This window comes from Podarcis vaucheri (assembly GCF_965113315.1).
Source record: "Podarcis vaucheri genome assembly, chromosome: 12".
In the NCBI taxonomy this organism is placed as follows: Eukaryota; Metazoa; Chordata; class Lepidosauria; order Squamata; family Lacertidae; genus Podarcis; species Podarcis vaucheri.
Window position 1 is genome coordinate 25,476,909 of NC_138750.1, and position 17,778 is coordinate 25,494,686.

At 38.2% G+C, this 17,778-nt stretch overlaps 1 protein-coding gene across 10 annotated transcripts in view; it reads left to right on the forward strand.

Annotated features, from left to right (window-relative positions):
• Positions 1 to 17,778, forward strand: part of TBC1D5 (TBC1 domain family member 5) — a 246,171-nt gene that overhangs the window by 140,571 nt on the left and 87,822 nt on the right. For 8 of the 10 annotated variants that reach the window (XM_082193334.1, XM_082193336.1, XM_082193335.1 and 5 more), the window contains 4 exons: positions 1,218 to 1,306; positions 2,496 to 2,549; positions 2,642 to 2,711; positions 3,734 to 3,906. In XM_082193334.1, the coding sequence (XP_082049460.1) occupies positions 1,218 to 1,306; positions 2,496 to 2,549; positions 2,642 to 2,711; positions 3,734 to 3,906 (386 nt within the window). The remainder of the gene's footprint in view (positions 1 to 1,217; positions 1,307 to 2,495; positions 2,550 to 2,641; positions 2,712 to 3,733; positions 3,907 to 17,778) is intronic. The other 2 variants (XM_082193338.1, XM_082193340.1) reach the window with 1 other exon arrangement.

The window sequence follows — 17,778 nt, forward strand, 5'->3', positions numbered from 1 at the left end:
TGTACCTGATAGTTGTTTGACCTGTTCAGTTGTGAACGATGCCCCACCAGCTTCTGCTGAGCCAAGCTTTTATTTTTATTAACAATGCTGGGATTCTCAAAGGTATTATAGGAGCTAGATGCCCCGTCATTATTGATTTATTTTTCTTTTGGAAGCCTTATCCTAGCATATCTGTTCATAAGCAGTCTTTCCAATATGACCTCAAGATATTTTTATGACTGAGTATGCAAGTTACTGGAATGAGCAAAATTTAGAGAAGGTTTAAACTTCTCTTTTGTATTCAAAAGAGTGCATTTAACATTATGAACTAGTGACAATTTAAAACTGAAAAAATAAAAAGATGTGCTCAGCCTACCCAATATATAAATTTTCTCTTTCCACTCTTTTTATTCTAAACATTTTTTCAAAAATGACAGGTTTTATATTATCTATTTCCAACCTTTCAGAGTACCTTCTGCTTTTAATGTTTACATTTAAACATACACATGGAAGGAAAATTATTTCTGTCTGTAACATTAAAGAAATAACCATCAACCAAGTACCCCAATTTCTTGCCATTTCTTCTGAAGCATTTTAGATGTTCATAACCAAAGTTGTGATACTGTGTTGGTTAACCTGTATAAAATGAACAATTTTCTTTTGAGCAAATTTAGCCAATAGGTCTAGCAGATCTGCTTAACAGGGTTAAGAAGGGATTGGGCCCCATCTTATGTGACATTATCCATTATCACTAGTTTTAAGCTATGCGGATATGGAATTTTCATCTTAGCTGAGTGGATTGGAATGTATTTCTCTTAGGTTCCTTCTAATCCCATTTTCTAAAAGCATGTAAATAATTCTGTACTTTATAGCAATCATTGATTTTCCAATTTTGGGAAACAATTTTTGATACCATTCTCAGTTATCCTCTATGTGTGACTTCACAAGATAGCTCCTAACTGCCCAATATTTAAGTAAAACAATTATTCACATAAATATTGATGTAACTACTACTGAGTAATGAATTGTGGTCTACTAATTTTTTGTTCCATTAAAAAAAAAATCAGATGGAGTTCCTGTTTGTATAGGAGAGTAAACAATTAGTATTAGTTTCATTTACAATAAAACTATTAGATAGCCATCATTTTTATGCTAAGACAACTTTTTCTGGCTTAATTGGTGCTGATGTAGAAATCCCAGGCATGTGAAATAAAGTCTTGATTTTTATTTTGCTGTAGGGAATGCATGAACTCCTAGCACCAATTGTCTTTATTCTGCATTGTGACCACCAAGCTTATCTACATGCAAGCGAAGCTGCACAACCAAGGTGGGTATCTTGTATTTCTCCATACAAAACAAATTATTAGGGTATTGATCTCAAGCAGTATGTGGATCAACAAGCACCGCATGCAGTTTGCAATGTAATGCAAATAGTCAAAAACCATGTTTCAACAATGACATGACATCAGGTAAAAGACATATCAGTACTACTCTTTAAAGAGAGGTCCGTTAACCTGGTCCAGAGACCTTTTAGTCCTCTGTATCCCCAAGGTAGGAAATTCTGTTGGTGGAAAAAGGCTACGTAGTAAGGAGAGAAGAGCCCAGCTGGATCAGGCCAAAGGCCCATCTAGTCGAGCATCCTGTTTTGTTTTATTTATTTATTTAACAAAATTAACAAAACAAAAAAATCAATATTCTGCTTGATTGTAAAAAACAACAACAACCCTCTAAGCAAGTTACCCTCCCAGCAGAGAATCATTCCTGATATCAACAGCCATTTGTTCCGCAGGGTGAGAGGGGAAGATCTTCATATACAGCATAGGATATGCAAACTGCTGTTGCACGAAATAACATATGGATCATTAGAGTGTTTTATCATTGTCAGGGTCCAAACAACCCCTTATGCAAGCACTTCAGCATGCACTAGGGGCTGCAGCAAGAAGTAGGATGGGACATTCGCTGGCACATGTGGTGTTCCACGCATAGCATTTTGGATCCTGGCCAATGTATGCAGGAAGAAAGTGTCAAGGTTTTTCAAAGTAACCATGTTTTGTGCATAATACCGCCGCTTATTTCCTTCTAGAGCTGTAGCCAGAGAAGAAAATGGATAAGAGGTGTCGTCACTGATTAATTGCTGCTAAAATGTGATAAAAATAGATTCTATTAAAATAAATTACTGCTTTGATAATTGTGTATTTGACCAGTAACAATATTTTTTGTTTTCAACGAACAGTGATAGATTGTGGAGTGATCAATTATTCTGGATCAAGCATATTCAAATAATACATTGTGGCACCCAGTAATTTGTTATTTGGAATAATTAGATGGTTACTTCATTGTAGTGCAGACAAGGCAGCTAATTTGTTTTTGATCTTTAGAGAGAGTAAGGACTTCATTTGTCTTCAGTGGAGTTACTTTTTTAATTACAAAGGCTAGTTGTACTTACTTGCAGTTCCTCTATAACTTAGCTTAAAATCTTCCAGAAATAAACTTTTACATGTTTTTGTTATTCTAAGCAGTGAGGAAATGAAAGCTCTTTTGAACCCTGAATACCTGGAGCATGATGCCTAGTAAGTTTCGATAATTTCATGTTTCTGTTACATTTCTATTATATTTGTATTATTATTAATCAAAGTACTTATCAAAAAACTTTTGTCTTTAGTGCTATGTTCATCCATCTTATGAAAACAGCAGAACACTGGTTTTCTACCTATGAGCACGACAGTCAAAAGGTACATGCTGATAAAAATCAAGTACTTTTTGAACTTGTAGAATATGATTATTAAAGAACAGAGGTATAATAGGAAATAAGACAGGAGTTAACATTTCTAAAATATGTTGAAACAAAATCTTTGAAGTGCTTTTTCCTGAGGTATCTTGTCTGAGAGTCTCCCCAAACCTTCAGCCCACCTTAGGCAAATGTAGTATTGCGGGATCTCTTTAACTGTGGTTAAGTGATAAGGAGTGGACTGTACAATTCTGCCTACCTTCTTCTATTCATTAGATGAATGTGTAATTGGATTTTATGAAACCTCCCAACTGTCATTGCAAGATAAGAAATTTTAGCAGTTTCGCTGTTATTTTTGGTCCTTGTTTTGGTGTATTTGGTGTATTTTGATGTCAATCTTCATAGATTAAATTTATACACCCACCCACCAATGACATTCTGGTCTGGAATGTTTGTCTATGAAAAAAATACCCCCTCAGTTGCTGGAGATAATATGTTGGTAATATCTGCATTCCAACAATTGGATATTTGTCTGGTTTACCAATCACATTAAACAATAATTAAAAATAAACTATGATTTAACAAGAATAAGTGTAGGTACATTCTGCTAATTGCATGCCCAGTTTGTTCCCCTCTTCTCTCTTTGCTGTGCTGGAAGCAAAGACTGGATTTATGCTATGTGTGAGCTTGCACTTGTGGTTTGTTTCCCCAAAATAAAGTATGATTGGTAAGCTAAGTAAACCTTGACTTCTGCTCCTGGTTTATTTGGAGAAAAAAACATGAGCGCTGGTTTGAATGCAATGCTAAGCCAGACTCAGGTTTGTTTTCCTCCCAGCATATCAAAGACAGGAATGTCAGAGGAGCAAAATGGGCCCCATATCTTTTCTCATTAAACCATAGTTTGTTTATTTTAAACTGTAGTTTCAGGTTACATACAAACTGGACCTTTACTAAAATTTTGTATTAGAATGTGCTCTAATAGTATAGTTCATTTTACATTTCACTTTGTTGTTGTTCTTTCCTTAGGAGAAAGATGCAATGATGACTCCTGTTCCATTTGCTAGACCACAAGATCTGGGCCCATCAATTGCTATAGTAGCGAAAGTAAATCAGATTCAAGATCATTTGCTAAAGAAACACGATATCGAACTCTACATGCATTTGAACAGGCTAGAGATTGCTCCCCAGATTTATGGACTGTAAGTCTTTTCTCCATTTATTTTACTTTATGTAGTGGATGTGGAATTTAGTGGAGCTGATTTCTGAGTAATGTATAGTTATTGTGACATTAAGCTACGCTCGAAAGTGTGACAGCAAGGACCCCTTTTCATCCCAAGGCTAGACATTTTTCAGTTTAGGGATGTGCTACGAACTTATCCAATTCCAATGCTTTTATGTCTACACTTTTGCAAGAGAGGATGGGCGGAAAACCAGAACAATTTGGCCTCACCGATGTAGCCTCCTTGGTTGCACCCATGTGACCTTATTGGCCCTGTCTCCTTGACCTCCCTACCAGATCCAGGAACTACTAGCTGCCACTTCAGAAACACTACAATAAAAGCAGGAAAAGAAGCTAAATTGTTAACGCTTCAGCTTTTCTGTTTCATTATAGGAACCAGTGACATTTGAACTGTGGCCAGTGACATTCTCAGTAGTATGATAGGGGTAATACATAATTAGGAGACTATAGTACCTGTAGGTGTTCAACAAGTTCTTGATATTTTCATATCTTTTTAAAATATAGTTTTGAATTAGGCAACATAGACTAGACTCTACAAAACTGGGGGAGATTTATTCATCTTAAGGAAACATTAGGCTGTCCTTCTTCTGTTGTTATTACTTAGTAAAAAACATCTTCATAGTGTGTAGGAAAGAAATTCTAGCGTCAGCCAGCTGTGTTCTTTTGAAGCATATAAATTCACCTTGCTCATTGCCTATCCTCCGGCAAAGGACTACAGATGGCTACATTAACTAATAGATACTGTTCATATTCCAAATTTTGCAAATAAAGCACCCTAAAAAATATAAATGAACATAGATTACATCCCTTATGAATGCTTAATATCTAGTAATGTTTATCTTGTTTAGTATAAAATAATGTATTTTTCTCACAAATATTGCTTTCATTGCAATATTTAAACTTAAAAATACTGTATTATATATACTGTACATTTACCAGCTTTTCTGCATTCGGAGCATTTCATTAAGAATAAGGCACAAGAGCAAAATGTCACTCTTTTGGAAACCTAGGCTAGACAGTGTTGAATAAGATGCATCAAGAACAATATTAGAACCTACCTTAATCAGACTTACATAAACTATGTACAAGCAAGAAACAAATAATGCTTCAACGAGCACAAAAATGAATAGAGATGTACTGCAGTGGATGCAATTTATGGCAGATTAAAAATGCTAAAATATAAAATGTGTAACACTGACAAACTGGCACAAGACAAATGCTTGGTTCCTCTGTATTTCCAAAGCATGTTTTCACGTTATGTGAATGAACCTTGACCAAACTTCAGGCCCTCATATGCTCCGTCCTCTATTCACATGCTGCAATAACCTCCTCCCTTTCTTGCTTATAGCAAAATATAGTTTGTCTCTATGTCTGCATTATTACACTATGGTACTTGCTTGTCTTGCAAATCATGATTGTATACCACAGTTTGATGAGTGGTTTACAATTATTGCCGTTACTTTTTGATAATGCATTAGTAATATGGAGGCATACACATAAGAGGTCAGTGCTGAAGTAGGGGAAATAGAACTGCAGAATGTAAAGGAGACATTCAGATCAATGTGGGAAGATGACGTTGGGATAGACAGTGGTAATCTGTGGTCTAACTTATGCCCATGGGCTGCAAGTTACCATAAATAGCATAATGTGGAAAAAATGAAAAGAAGAAATATTATCAAGTGTGATTACTAAAACAATTATTTCCCAACTAGAGCCTCATGTGCAGATTAGTGCACAGTCCTTTGGAATCTGCTGTAGACTACCACTATAACAAAATGTCAATTGGAATCTTAACTTGTGGAATAATTTACCAGTAGTACTGTCAAAACAGTTAGACTTATATCATAGTGATATGTCAGTTCCTACTATATTGGCAGTGAGAAAAAATACCTAGGTCTTTTCTCTTTCTAATAACTGTGTGCTAGTATTTGAAAAGTGCAAATGGTATAAAACATCAGCATACTGTAATTATTTTTGTCTCTAGTGCTGTCAGACTCCCCCCCCCCCAAATAATTTCCAGTACTAAGTTGAGTGGTCTCCTTAATTTTGTTAGTGTAGAGAGATACTATTATTTGATTTGGTATAAAGAAAACTATTTACTACCCAACAGGCTGGAAGAGGAAAGAGATATTGTGAAACGTTTCATGCTTGTATATTCAATGACAACATAAGATAAAGTTGTGAATCACAGGAAAGGATATGGAATTAGAACAATTCTTAAGAGTTGGGAAGGACTCAAATGCAATGATGATCCAATCTAACTCACCTCACAGAGAACACCCAAAGCCATTTATGGTTGATGATTGAAATAGGTTTTTCCCTAATATACCAAATTTACATTTATGCTTTCCCTTAGTAGATGACGTGAACAGTTGTCATCAGCCTCTTTCTGTCATTCATCAAAATGCTTGAAGAATGTAGTTCCGTCCTTATCAAATAATTCCTGAGGGTACAGCCAACATTCCTTCAGCTTGACTTAATATGGGATAAATGTTTATATTAATTTTCTAGTCTTTCACCATGTTTCTTGAACTGTAGCACCCAGATCTGAGACTGCTATTCTGAGAGGTATCTTAACCAATCGTGCCAAGAACAAAATTACTGCTTCCAGGGTCTTGGATATGAAGTGATTAATACAGTCGCCCAAAGCTGTGGAGGAAACTCGCAGAACTAAAAATTGATCAGCGCTTATTGATTCTAATACAAAATCTATACTCTTCCAATGTCTGTCAAGTCAAACTTAACACCATAGGTCATCTTTCATCAGACATCCCAATCTCGAAAGGGGTAAAACAAGGATGTATTCTTGCCCCCTTTCTATTTAACTTATTCTTATCAGACTTGCCAGATCACCTTCAAAAAATAGAATCACATGCCCCTAAACTTAATCAGAAACCAGTTCCTCTCTTATTATACGCAGACGATGCAGTCCTACTATCATTAACGAGCTTGGGTCTGAAACGTCTTATATCTTCTCTGACCCTTTACTGCGAATGTAATAAACTCTCTATAAATTACGAGAAGACAAAAATTTTGGTCTTCTCAAATGGTTGGAAACTAGAGAAATGGAAAATAAGAGGGCAAGAAATCCAACAAGTAAAAATCTATAGGTATCTGGGAATCTTATTCCAGAGCAATCTAGGGTGGGCAAGTCATCGCACAAATGCCATAAAACAGGCAAAGTGCACCTCATCAGCAGTTGCCCGTTTTTATTATCAGAAAGGTAATCAATTTATTCCTGCGGCCAATCAGATTTTTCAAACAAAAGTGCAAGCCCAGATATTCTATGGAATCCCGCTATGGATTCAAGCATATAACAGTGATTTAAATAAGATTCACTCCAGCTTTCTGAGACGTATTCTTGGACTCCCAGCTGCGATCAAATATGAAACAATGTGTGCAGAAATAGGCATACACACAATGGAATACTGGGCCTGGTCCACCTCAATAAAGTACTGGTTACGCTGCCATTTTCGCTGCTCTCCATCAAGCCTGCTCGCTGATCTGCTCAAAGACTCCTATAAATCAAGATGGTATCAGTACCTCGAAAAAAAGATTGAATCTTTAGGCATCGAGCTGGAGCCCCTGTATAATTCTAATGAGCAATACATTTTCCATAATATCCTAGCTAGACTAATGGACGTGGAGAGACAAAATATTATGGCAGCTGTAAACAAAATTTGCTCCCCCATATTCTATGATTTAAATATCTTAGATAGCAGAGTCAATTACGTCACTAAATTAATAATCCCGGCCCAACGTAGGGCTTTTATGCTGGCCCGGTTGAATGTCTTTCCCTCAGCATTTGTCCGGGGAAGATATCAAAACATCCCTAGAAACAAGAGATTCTGCAGATGCTCTATGAATGTCCCGGACACTGTAGAGCATATTCTCTTTCATTGCCCATTGTACGGTACGCTCCGTCAACGCGTGCTGTCCCCTCTTTTGGGTGGTCTGGAACCCCAGCAAGGTGAATGTGCGGGATTCTGCCTATCCGACGTTGACCAAAGGGTAACGGCGGGGGTAGCCGAGTTTTTGGCTGCAGTCCTCCAAGGAGCAGGTTAACAAGGAAAACCACTGATTTTATATGTATATATATATATATATATGATTGTAGCCAACTGCTGCCTTTTTATATATATTTCAAGGCTTTTACATGTTATTTTCCTTCTTACGGTTTTTATTTGCATAATGCCTAATAAAGGTTTGATTTCAGATTAATACAGCCCAAAAAAGAAATGGTCCACTTGTACTAATGCACCAAATTGTTGATTTGTATTCTGATCATACGTAAACTCTGGATTTTTCTCTGCAAAATTGCATCCTGGAAAGCTGGAATTCCAAGTTGTTACTATTTATTTATTTATTTGATTGATTGATTGATTGATTCACTGCTCGCTGCAGAAAAGTCTCTGACTGACTTACAAAGATTAAGAGTCTAAAGGGGCTAGCATAAATCAAAAACAGTACCTTCCAATCAAATCCTGAACAATAAGCAGTTTAAAAAACTGCAAAAACTTACTAAATCATGGTGCTGAAACATGTGTTTGATTATGTGTCTTTGCTGAGCATTGGTATGGGAAATTGTTGCTTATTGACCAATCTTAGGTTATTCAGGTGTGTGTATTTTTTTTATCTGAATGAAGCCTCTCCTCTTTCCTTCCTTCCTTAATATATACTAGTGAGTTTCTGTGGCGTTTGCCACTCAAGGTTAGATTTGACCAAATGTCTTTGTTGTCCCAAGTACTGTTACAAAAACACAGGACTCCTAACATTGAGAAGGTTTTTGCTATCCCTTCCTCATCAAATCACCAAAAAATAGTTAACAAATGTAGTAGGTCGAATACAAAAGTGAAATGAAGCCATCCATTCATTATGTTACGGGCTTATAAAGCTCAATGAATCACTTGTGTAGCCTCTATCCATTTAGGCTGGATTTAAATTAACAATGTTGACAGATGTGCGTCTCCTTATAAACTCCATATGGCTTGAAGACTGCTTTTGTTGCTATTACAATAAAGTATGATAAAAAATATAGTATGATGAAAACAATAGTGCTATGCAAAGGGCATGTTAAGGGAGAGAACAGCTATTTGCTTGTTTGTTGGTTGGTTTGTCTTCCTTCAACCAAGCACACTTATCCTAGGTAAATTGCTGATCAGAAGGTCAGCAGTTCAAATCCCCGCAACCTAGCAGTTAGAAAGAACACCAGTGTAAGTAGATAAATAGGTACTGCTGCATCGGAAAGGTAAACAGCGTTTCTGTGCACTCTGGCATTTGTCACGTTCCTCTGTGCATCAAAAGCGGTTTAGTCATGCTGGCCACATGACCCGGAAAGCTGTCTGTGGACAAATGTCATCTCCCTCAGCCTGAAAGCGAGATGAGCGCTGCAACCCCATAGTAGCCTTTGACTGGACTTAACCATCCAGGGGTCCTTTACATATTACCTTTACCTTTACCTTTAAAGAAAGGCATATACACATAAATGGGACACTGGCCTGTGGAGATCAGTGGCGTCAGCCCTTTCACTTCTACATCATTTACTTTGGCTGGCATCTGTATGGGAGTTCTGCTGCTTATCATCAAGATAAGCGTAGGCATCCTTGCAGAACTACCAAGTGAGCAAAGGAGCATGATCATCAGTGAGGGAATACAAAAGAGAGTGAGATGGGATGGTTGGAAACATAGGTTAGCACAGTATCTGAGCCTCCTGTACCATGCCAAGGTTTGTGTATGCAAAGTCAAATTGCGAGGAAGAGTTTGGCTTTAGCCACCCACTTTACTTGAAAGAGCTAGTTGGGCCTTGCGCTTGGCATAAGTGCAGCGATTCATCCTTTTTAAAAAACAATTATATCCCATTTTCCTGCTTTGGAAGCATTCATAGCAGCCAACAAAAATAAATACCAAAATGCGCCTAAAAACCAATGAAATGTAATAAAAACAATTTTAAAAACAGATGAAGATAAAGCCAGTAGAACAAGCAAAGGGCATAATAGCTGTTGTGTCTGCAAACAAACAAAAAATATTTAGACAGTGCCAGAAGGTAAGGAGAGAGGAAACAGGTGGACATCTCTGTGAAGAGGGTACAAAAGCTTGGACACAATGGCTGAAAACGTCATTTCCCACAACCCCATGTGCATACTTTAAGATGCTGAGGGTTTGCAGAGCAGAGCCTCAATCAAAGGCCTCAATTTATCAAAGGATGCACATATAGATAAGGTACCCAAACTACCATATCTGCAGTATTTGTAAAACCATCTTTTTACATGCCATTTTGCTCCTTTGTGTTTATAAAATGATCTGCTTATAAAAATGCATAGATGTCTTACTTCCAGATGAAATAAAAGTCAATGAAAGGATTAGACCCTATAAAATGCTGACAGATTGAATATTCAGTGTAATTGTACAGTTATATGAGCTAACAATGATTAATGCCCTAGATTAAATGGTATTTAAATGTTAATTTCTCTGACCCTTAAATCTAATAAGTTATAGTGCAAAGTAATTATTGCGAGCCACTTTGTGCCTTGTACTGTTGCTAGCACTTGTAGTACAAACACGAGGGCAGGTGTTGTACACAGCTACAGGAGAAGTTTGAAGGGAGCTGTTAAGTGAACCAGTCTGTGCTGTTTTCCCCCGTGCTATTGTATGTTCTGAATGATTATTATTATTGACTTCAAAAAGTGAAGGCAGTGTTTTGAAACCAAAGTGTTGCACTGTGTCTGTGCTGCAGAATAGACACATGAGAAGTATAAAGTAAGCTCCTCAGTGGATCACTAAACTGGCGCTGCACGTGTGCTCAGTCTCACACAAACAGAACGCACATAAATGGGGAGTTGCCTGTACAGTGATACCTCAGGTTAAGTACTTAATTCGTTCTGGAGGTCCGTTCTTAACCTGAAACTGTTCTTAACCACTTTAGCTAATGGAGCCTCCTGCTGCCGCCGCTTCCAGAGAATGATTTCTGTTCTCATCCTGAAGCAAAGTTCTTAACCTGAGGTATTATTTCTGGGTTAGCGGAGTCTGTAACCTGAAGCATATGTAACCTGAAGCTTATGTAACCCGAGGTACCACTGTACTCTGTTTCCAGCAGTCTCTAGTCAGTCATTCTAGGAAGCTTGCAAATCCTGTCCGCAGCAACTGGCATTCAAAAATACACTGTCTCTGCATATGGAGGTTTCGGTTAGCTGTCGTAACTAATTGTTAGTAAAGCCAAGCAAACCCACAAATTACTCAGAATATTTATATTGCCTTTATAGGTTGTTATAATTTAGTCACAGAATCTGTATGTATTCTAAATTCTATCAGGTATGCTTCCTTTAGCCTTTTGTGCAGCCGAGGGCTCGTGTGTGTCAGATGAAAAGAGATAATGTAATTGATATTCTTGATCCACTTTAGCTTAAATATGGATTTAGACTTTGTTCAGTAATTTGCTTTCCTGCATATGGTGTCAAAAGTGATTGGTATATAAGTAGGATGAAAGATGGGTTGAGAAATGGGAAGTATCCATTTGAGTTCTATTCTCTTGCCACTTAATTATATGCTGAGATGTTAATGAATAGAACTGAGTAGCTGTGAGGATAGAATACAGATTTGTCATGTTACTCCTAGATGCAGGTGATGTGCCTTCAGTCTCAAGTGCTGAAAGTAACATATAGTCGGAATAGATGCCTGGCAAGTAAACTTTCATAGCACCTCTTGTCAAAATGTCCTGGGGGTGAAAAGACTGCCAACTTTAACATTGCTAAGCACTGGAAATTAAAGTGAAAATCTGGACTAGATGAAGACCTTTGGCCATGTGAGTTTTTATTATGAATATTCAAGAAATATATTCCAGGATATTTGGAAGACTGTTTTTGCTACTCTTTGAATTGTTATCTTTGATGTGACTGCACAAGGTAGCATAGTAATCTTACAGTACTGATCGCCACAAGAATGGATCCTTCTACTAAGCTACCCAGGAATGATGTTACAGTGGTACCTCGGGTTAAGAACTTAATTTGTTCTGGAGGTCCGTTCTTAACCTGAAACTGTTCTTAACCTGAGGTACCACTTTAGCTACTGGGGCCTCCCGCTGCCCCTGCTGCGCGATTTCTGTTCTCATCCTGAAGCAAAGTTCTTAACCCGAGGTACTATTTCTGGGTTAGTGGAGTCTGTAACCTGAAGCGTCTATAACCCGAGGTACCACTGTATATGACTGCTAGTGTGAAAAAAGAAATAACAAAACAGATGTACATAAAAGGAGTTACATGAGATTTGTGGGTCATACTGCACAAAAAAGGCAAATAAGGCAATAAGTTCCTTAAAACATATATCTTTAATCCAGTTATAATGGAATTGTTTGCCACAATCTGATAGTATTGTTTTGGAAGCAGTGGAAGAATCAAAGTTGCATGAAACTTAATTTTTACTTTGAGGACTGTTGTGATTTAGAAGATGTATGCCACCAGCATACATGCACGGGGTGAAAGCTGGTCATAGGCTGCTAGAATGAATGTCTCTTTCATTCGCACACAGAGTTAATGCTAGGGAAGCATACTATAAAAGGATAATTCATAGTTTTGACCTCAGTTTTTTCCAAACCATAGTAGGAGTTAGAACTTTTAGGAACTTCACTCTTGTGGCTGCAGAATGATTTTAACAACATATATAGATACTTGCTATATCCTAAGACTGCTTTAAATGATTTCTAATGTAGCTGTGCTTAGCTAGTGATAAGCAAGCAGTATGTTGGGTAACAAGTAGGTCAATCTAAGTGACCACTTTGGGCTAAGATGAGCAACAAGCCAATGTATAAGGATGCAGCCTTATATCCTTGCATGTGTATTTAGAAGAACTGCATATTGTTGGTCATTATAGGCAAACAGGATGCTGAATTAAATGGACCTCATCAGAACTGTTGTTATAGGTAAGCAAGGTCCATTCATTCATTTCTTTTCCTCTAGCCCAACCTAAAATGAAGATCAGTATAGCTCCGTATTCAAAAAGGATATTTTGATAAATATTTTTTTCCTAAAAAGAATCAGAAGCATAAATGAATTGGGTGGATCTTTGCAGAATGAAGAAAACAGTTATATGTGTAATACAGGGTTGACACTATTTTGGCTTATGCAGATATAAATGAAATAAAGTGGAAGATTTGTCGGGATAATTATATGGCAATCCATTTAGCACCCTGGAAATAGGATCACTACAGCCCTTCAGGTTTAGACTTAAAGATAATACAGTAAAGATTTGTATGTGCAGACTAGCTACCTTTCTCTCCCCCCCCCCCATGCATGCGATTGTGTGGATAAACTTCAATGTGATCTAGTCTGTTCACATGGGAGGAGAAAGAATGCACGTTTTCAGGCATTTTCTTGGAAATGACTACTGGGTACTGTATGTTGTTAAGTGTTCATTCCAGTTCACACATTTCTCTTCACAATCCCATAAATGGAAAGGATCATATTGGGGGGGGAACGTACCCTAGAAATCACTTAAGAGTTTCACCACTATCGTCCACAGGATGTAGATTTGCATCCACAGTCACTTTATAAAGTTAAGATAGTCAAGGAAATCTCTCCTGAACATATTAGGACCAGTAAATCTCCTAGGAGAAATACTGCAAATTTGTAATTTAAGAGTAAGCTTTTCAAAACAGTAACTCTGTTTTAAATCTGAATTGCATATTAAAAATGTGTGTTACTAAAGCCTTGATATTATGTAAATATGTTTAATCTTATTTAAATTTGCTTTTATACAGTAAATTATTATGATAATAATTTTTAACATTTATAGACTGAGAAATATATTCCAGTCCTTTTATAGAACTAGGAATGGAGATCTGTACGATTGTCGTCAGTTCATTTTTTTGCAGCATGTATTGTTGGGTTTGAATAATCACACGTCAGTGTAAACAAAGAGCATATGTAATTGGGGGGGGGGGAATCCTGCTCTGTGAAAGCAGTATCGTAAATTGTGCTACCATTTAGAATGGGTGAGTCACACAATGGTTTTCATTAATCTTGCGGGGGGGGGGAGCGAGTTTCCCTTTTCCACATCTGTCAGGATAGAAACTTTAATGAGGAGCCTGCTTTAGTCAAACTGAGAGCAAAAGTATTTAAACCTTCAGTATCTGTTCTGCGCTAGAGTAAAACTTTCTTAAGACCAATACTGCACCGACTAGGAATCTCAGTACCGCTTAAGAGTATCTGCCGCCACATTCAAGGAGCAGAACAATACAGGATTGTGTTTGCAATTGTGGGAAGGGATAACCTGATGGAAGTATATTGTATGGAATGTAAGTTGTGTTTCCCAAGTGTTGACAAACTTAAAACCATCTCTAAGGGTACACAGCTTTTGCCTGCAAATTAGTTTGGATCAGTTTGGGGGTAATTAGGGATGTTTCCACACTAATTGACAGCCAGCACGTGCTAACTGTGCTTACTAATGACTCATGTTGGCTTTGTGTGTTTGTGTTTGTGTGTGTGTGTGTGTGTGTGGCTGTGTGTGGCTGTTGTTGGTTGAAAATACCAGCCGAACACTACTCCGTTATCCTAGAGTAAACTTACAGACTGCACAGTTGAGCTATGATCATGAGTGGCAGAGAGAGGATTTTAAATCGGCATCAAAAAATTATCTCAACAAAGACTGTGTATGGGAAGGATCTGTATTATGGGAATCAGATGCAGATATGCCAAAAACTCTGAAGAGGCTTAGCACAACCATCCCAGCATTGGCACCGCCTTCTGACATTTGTTATTGCCATGGTTATGTAGCGACGTGTGTAAGTGTGTTTCACTGACCTGCGGTATCACTCCAAGAAGAGGAAATCATTATGCAGGGCAAACATTGGACACTTGAGATATCTTGGACTCCCACTCCCATCATGCCTGGCCCATTGACATAGTGGCTGGGAATTATAGGAGTTGTGTTCCAAAATATCCAGAGAGAACTAGGTCGAGGAAGACTGCTCCAGGATGTGACCCTCAACCCTCACTACATAAAAGAACCAGCTTACTGCCTGCAGGAAATCTTCACTAGACAACCCAGCTACGTACTTGTATTAGTATGGTTAAAACAATATGTTAGAGAACTTAATTTGTTTTGCTAAAATATGCCCCCAGAAGCTTATTAATAAGAATAACTTGTTCTTTTCTAAAAAGACATCTTACAACACATTCAGGTGACAGTGGGAGGCATAAGACCAGTTTTTCAGGTCTGCACAACCGTGTTGCCTATTCAGTGTGCTTCATGTACAGGGTCATTATAAATATAAACTGCAGTATGTTCTGGTGAGGCCTACTGCAAACACTGTTGAGACGTCCTGCAGTCACATTTTTCATATGCGAAAAACAAGTGTGTGTCATCCTTTGCTAAACATTTGAGGTGTGCTTTTATATACCTTTTATGCCAGTGGTGAGATTCTAAATGGTGCTTCAGAATTATGTTATTCAGCCTTGCCTGTGACATCACCAAGCAGCTGTGTTGCATTATACTTAAAATAGCATTAAACCTTTACATTTTAAATGAATATTTTTCTTTGCAGTGATCTAGAATGCATAATAAGCATCTGTGGGCTATGCAATTAATGTCACTTGTGAGGAAGGACCTTCATGATGCACAAGGGCTTCAGCACTCTTAAATTATGATTCCTTTACTGCACTCATGGGATAAATTCTATATCCCCCAGATGCTTATTATGTATCTTCTATGTCCCTTAATTCCTATTAGCTGGATTAGCAGTTGTTGTGATGTTGAGGTTTATGGTAATTTAACTGGGATTGTTCTTACAGATCAATAAATAAACTTTGCAAAACTTAACTCTGTATTATCTTTCAGCTTTGATGCATACAATGTGCTAATAATTTAACAGTATGTACGAAAATATTTACTTACATGAGCTTGAGACGTTACTATGGAAATACAGGCAGGCCCATCTGTATAACTGATTGATTGAAAGATGCAGAGAAACTTAATACAAACAGTTAAAATACCATATTGTAATGAAAAGGAATAATTTGTTAAAATTACTGTTATTGCTCCCAGTGGTAAAGATTCTTACTATATTATGTGTACAACCCATGCATTAAACACAAAAATGATGGCTCTAAAGCTATTTTAAAAACACAAGTTGAAATGAATATTTGTTTGTGGGCTGATATTTACTAGTTATCTTTTCCCTTAATTCTCAAATGTTTTGAATTTTACCTGCAATGATATTGCTTTCTATGAAAGCAGAGTAGATGCCAGCTGGGGGAAAAAATCTTGAAGAATTATATGAAATCCTCGATGTATAGCCTATTCTGGCAAATTAAGTCAAGTAAGTAAGCCCCACTGAATTCAGTGCAGCTTACTACTGCATAGACATGTACAGAATTGCTTCATGAAGCCAATGCAGCCATTTCATAGAAGTGTTTCCTGGGCTCATCCTTATACATTTAATAAAGTTTTCCCATTGACATCATAGGGGGTTTGGCTCCACCTGGTGGATGAAGGCAGGAGAAGAACTTCCTGGGAAGTAGGTGGCTCCCGTTCAGTTTTTGCTCTTGCCTTCCAATGATCCAGTCACATCGTCCTTTGTTACCACACTTTTCTTCATCTTTAGGGTTGTTTATTCTGCTTCTCCTTTAACCTATATATTTTTTACTTTTCTCCTGTACCCATTGTTTTTGTACTCTTCTTTCCATATAGTCTTCCCTTCTCTAAAGAGACAGAATACCTCCCACCCTTTTCTGTTTTAATCACATCCTTTCCTAATTCCTTTTCTCCTCCTCAAACAAGGAAAAAAAGACCCCAAAAATCATTCTCAGGGTGTTTCTGCCATGGCACCTTTGTAGCCTCACTGATTTGCTCCTGGACATGCACCTTAACCCCAAAGTGTTGGGATTTCAGCCCAATCAGAGAAGAAGAATGTTGCTGTGGCCTCTCCACATCCTCATGGCTCTGTTATCCCGGTCACATGGCAAATGTAGATTCTAGATTGTGAGCTAGACAGGTACAACCCACTGAAGCAGGCCCAGCTGAGACCTAGGAACCCACCTCTTCCTCTTGAAGGTTGCGTATAGCCGTTCCAACACAGTCACCCCTCCAGCCGCTTATCAAACAAAGATGTTTCAGACCAGCCTCTACCAGTGACACTGACTCCACAGCAGTCCACAAGGCCACCAAAAAGACAAAGCAGCCTAGCAGCAGGACGAGGCCAGGAGAGCTCACCACCTTGGAGAACCGGTAAGGTCATAACCACTTCTCCCTCCACCTACCTGACAGAGTGCAGTGACTGACTCAGGCATGAAATCTCTTCCAATACCCTGTGGGTTCAGCCTGGATGGCCAGTAAAATCCATACTCCAGTTTTCAGTCAAACAGGATGTTTCTTTCGGCATTGCAAGGCCAGCCGCAAAACAACCTCAACCAGCAAGTGATTGAAGGGTTGGCACATCAAATATGAAAAAAACAAACCACTTGTGCATTGTAGACCCAGCTCAACTACAGCCCACCCACTCTGCTACCCTCTGAGGAGGACAAATTAGGGGCTTTGAAGATACTTCAGCTTCCTCTCCATTGTCTCCTCAAACAGGGACCCAGGCCTTTACCACACCCATTCCTGGCAGAACACCAGTGGGCTTCCAACTCACAAAGGACATACACAAGCCCTGCTTGGCTGCATATTATTGGAAGTAGGTAGATCCACCGCTGCCCTCCTTGCCTAATCCTTGCTGCATGCTTCCTTCCTGCAGTCCATGGGACTCTCAAGAGTCTCCTCCAGCACCATAATTCAAAAGCATCAATTCTTCAGCGATCAGCCTTCTTTATGGTCCAGCTCTCACTTCCATACATCACTACTGGGA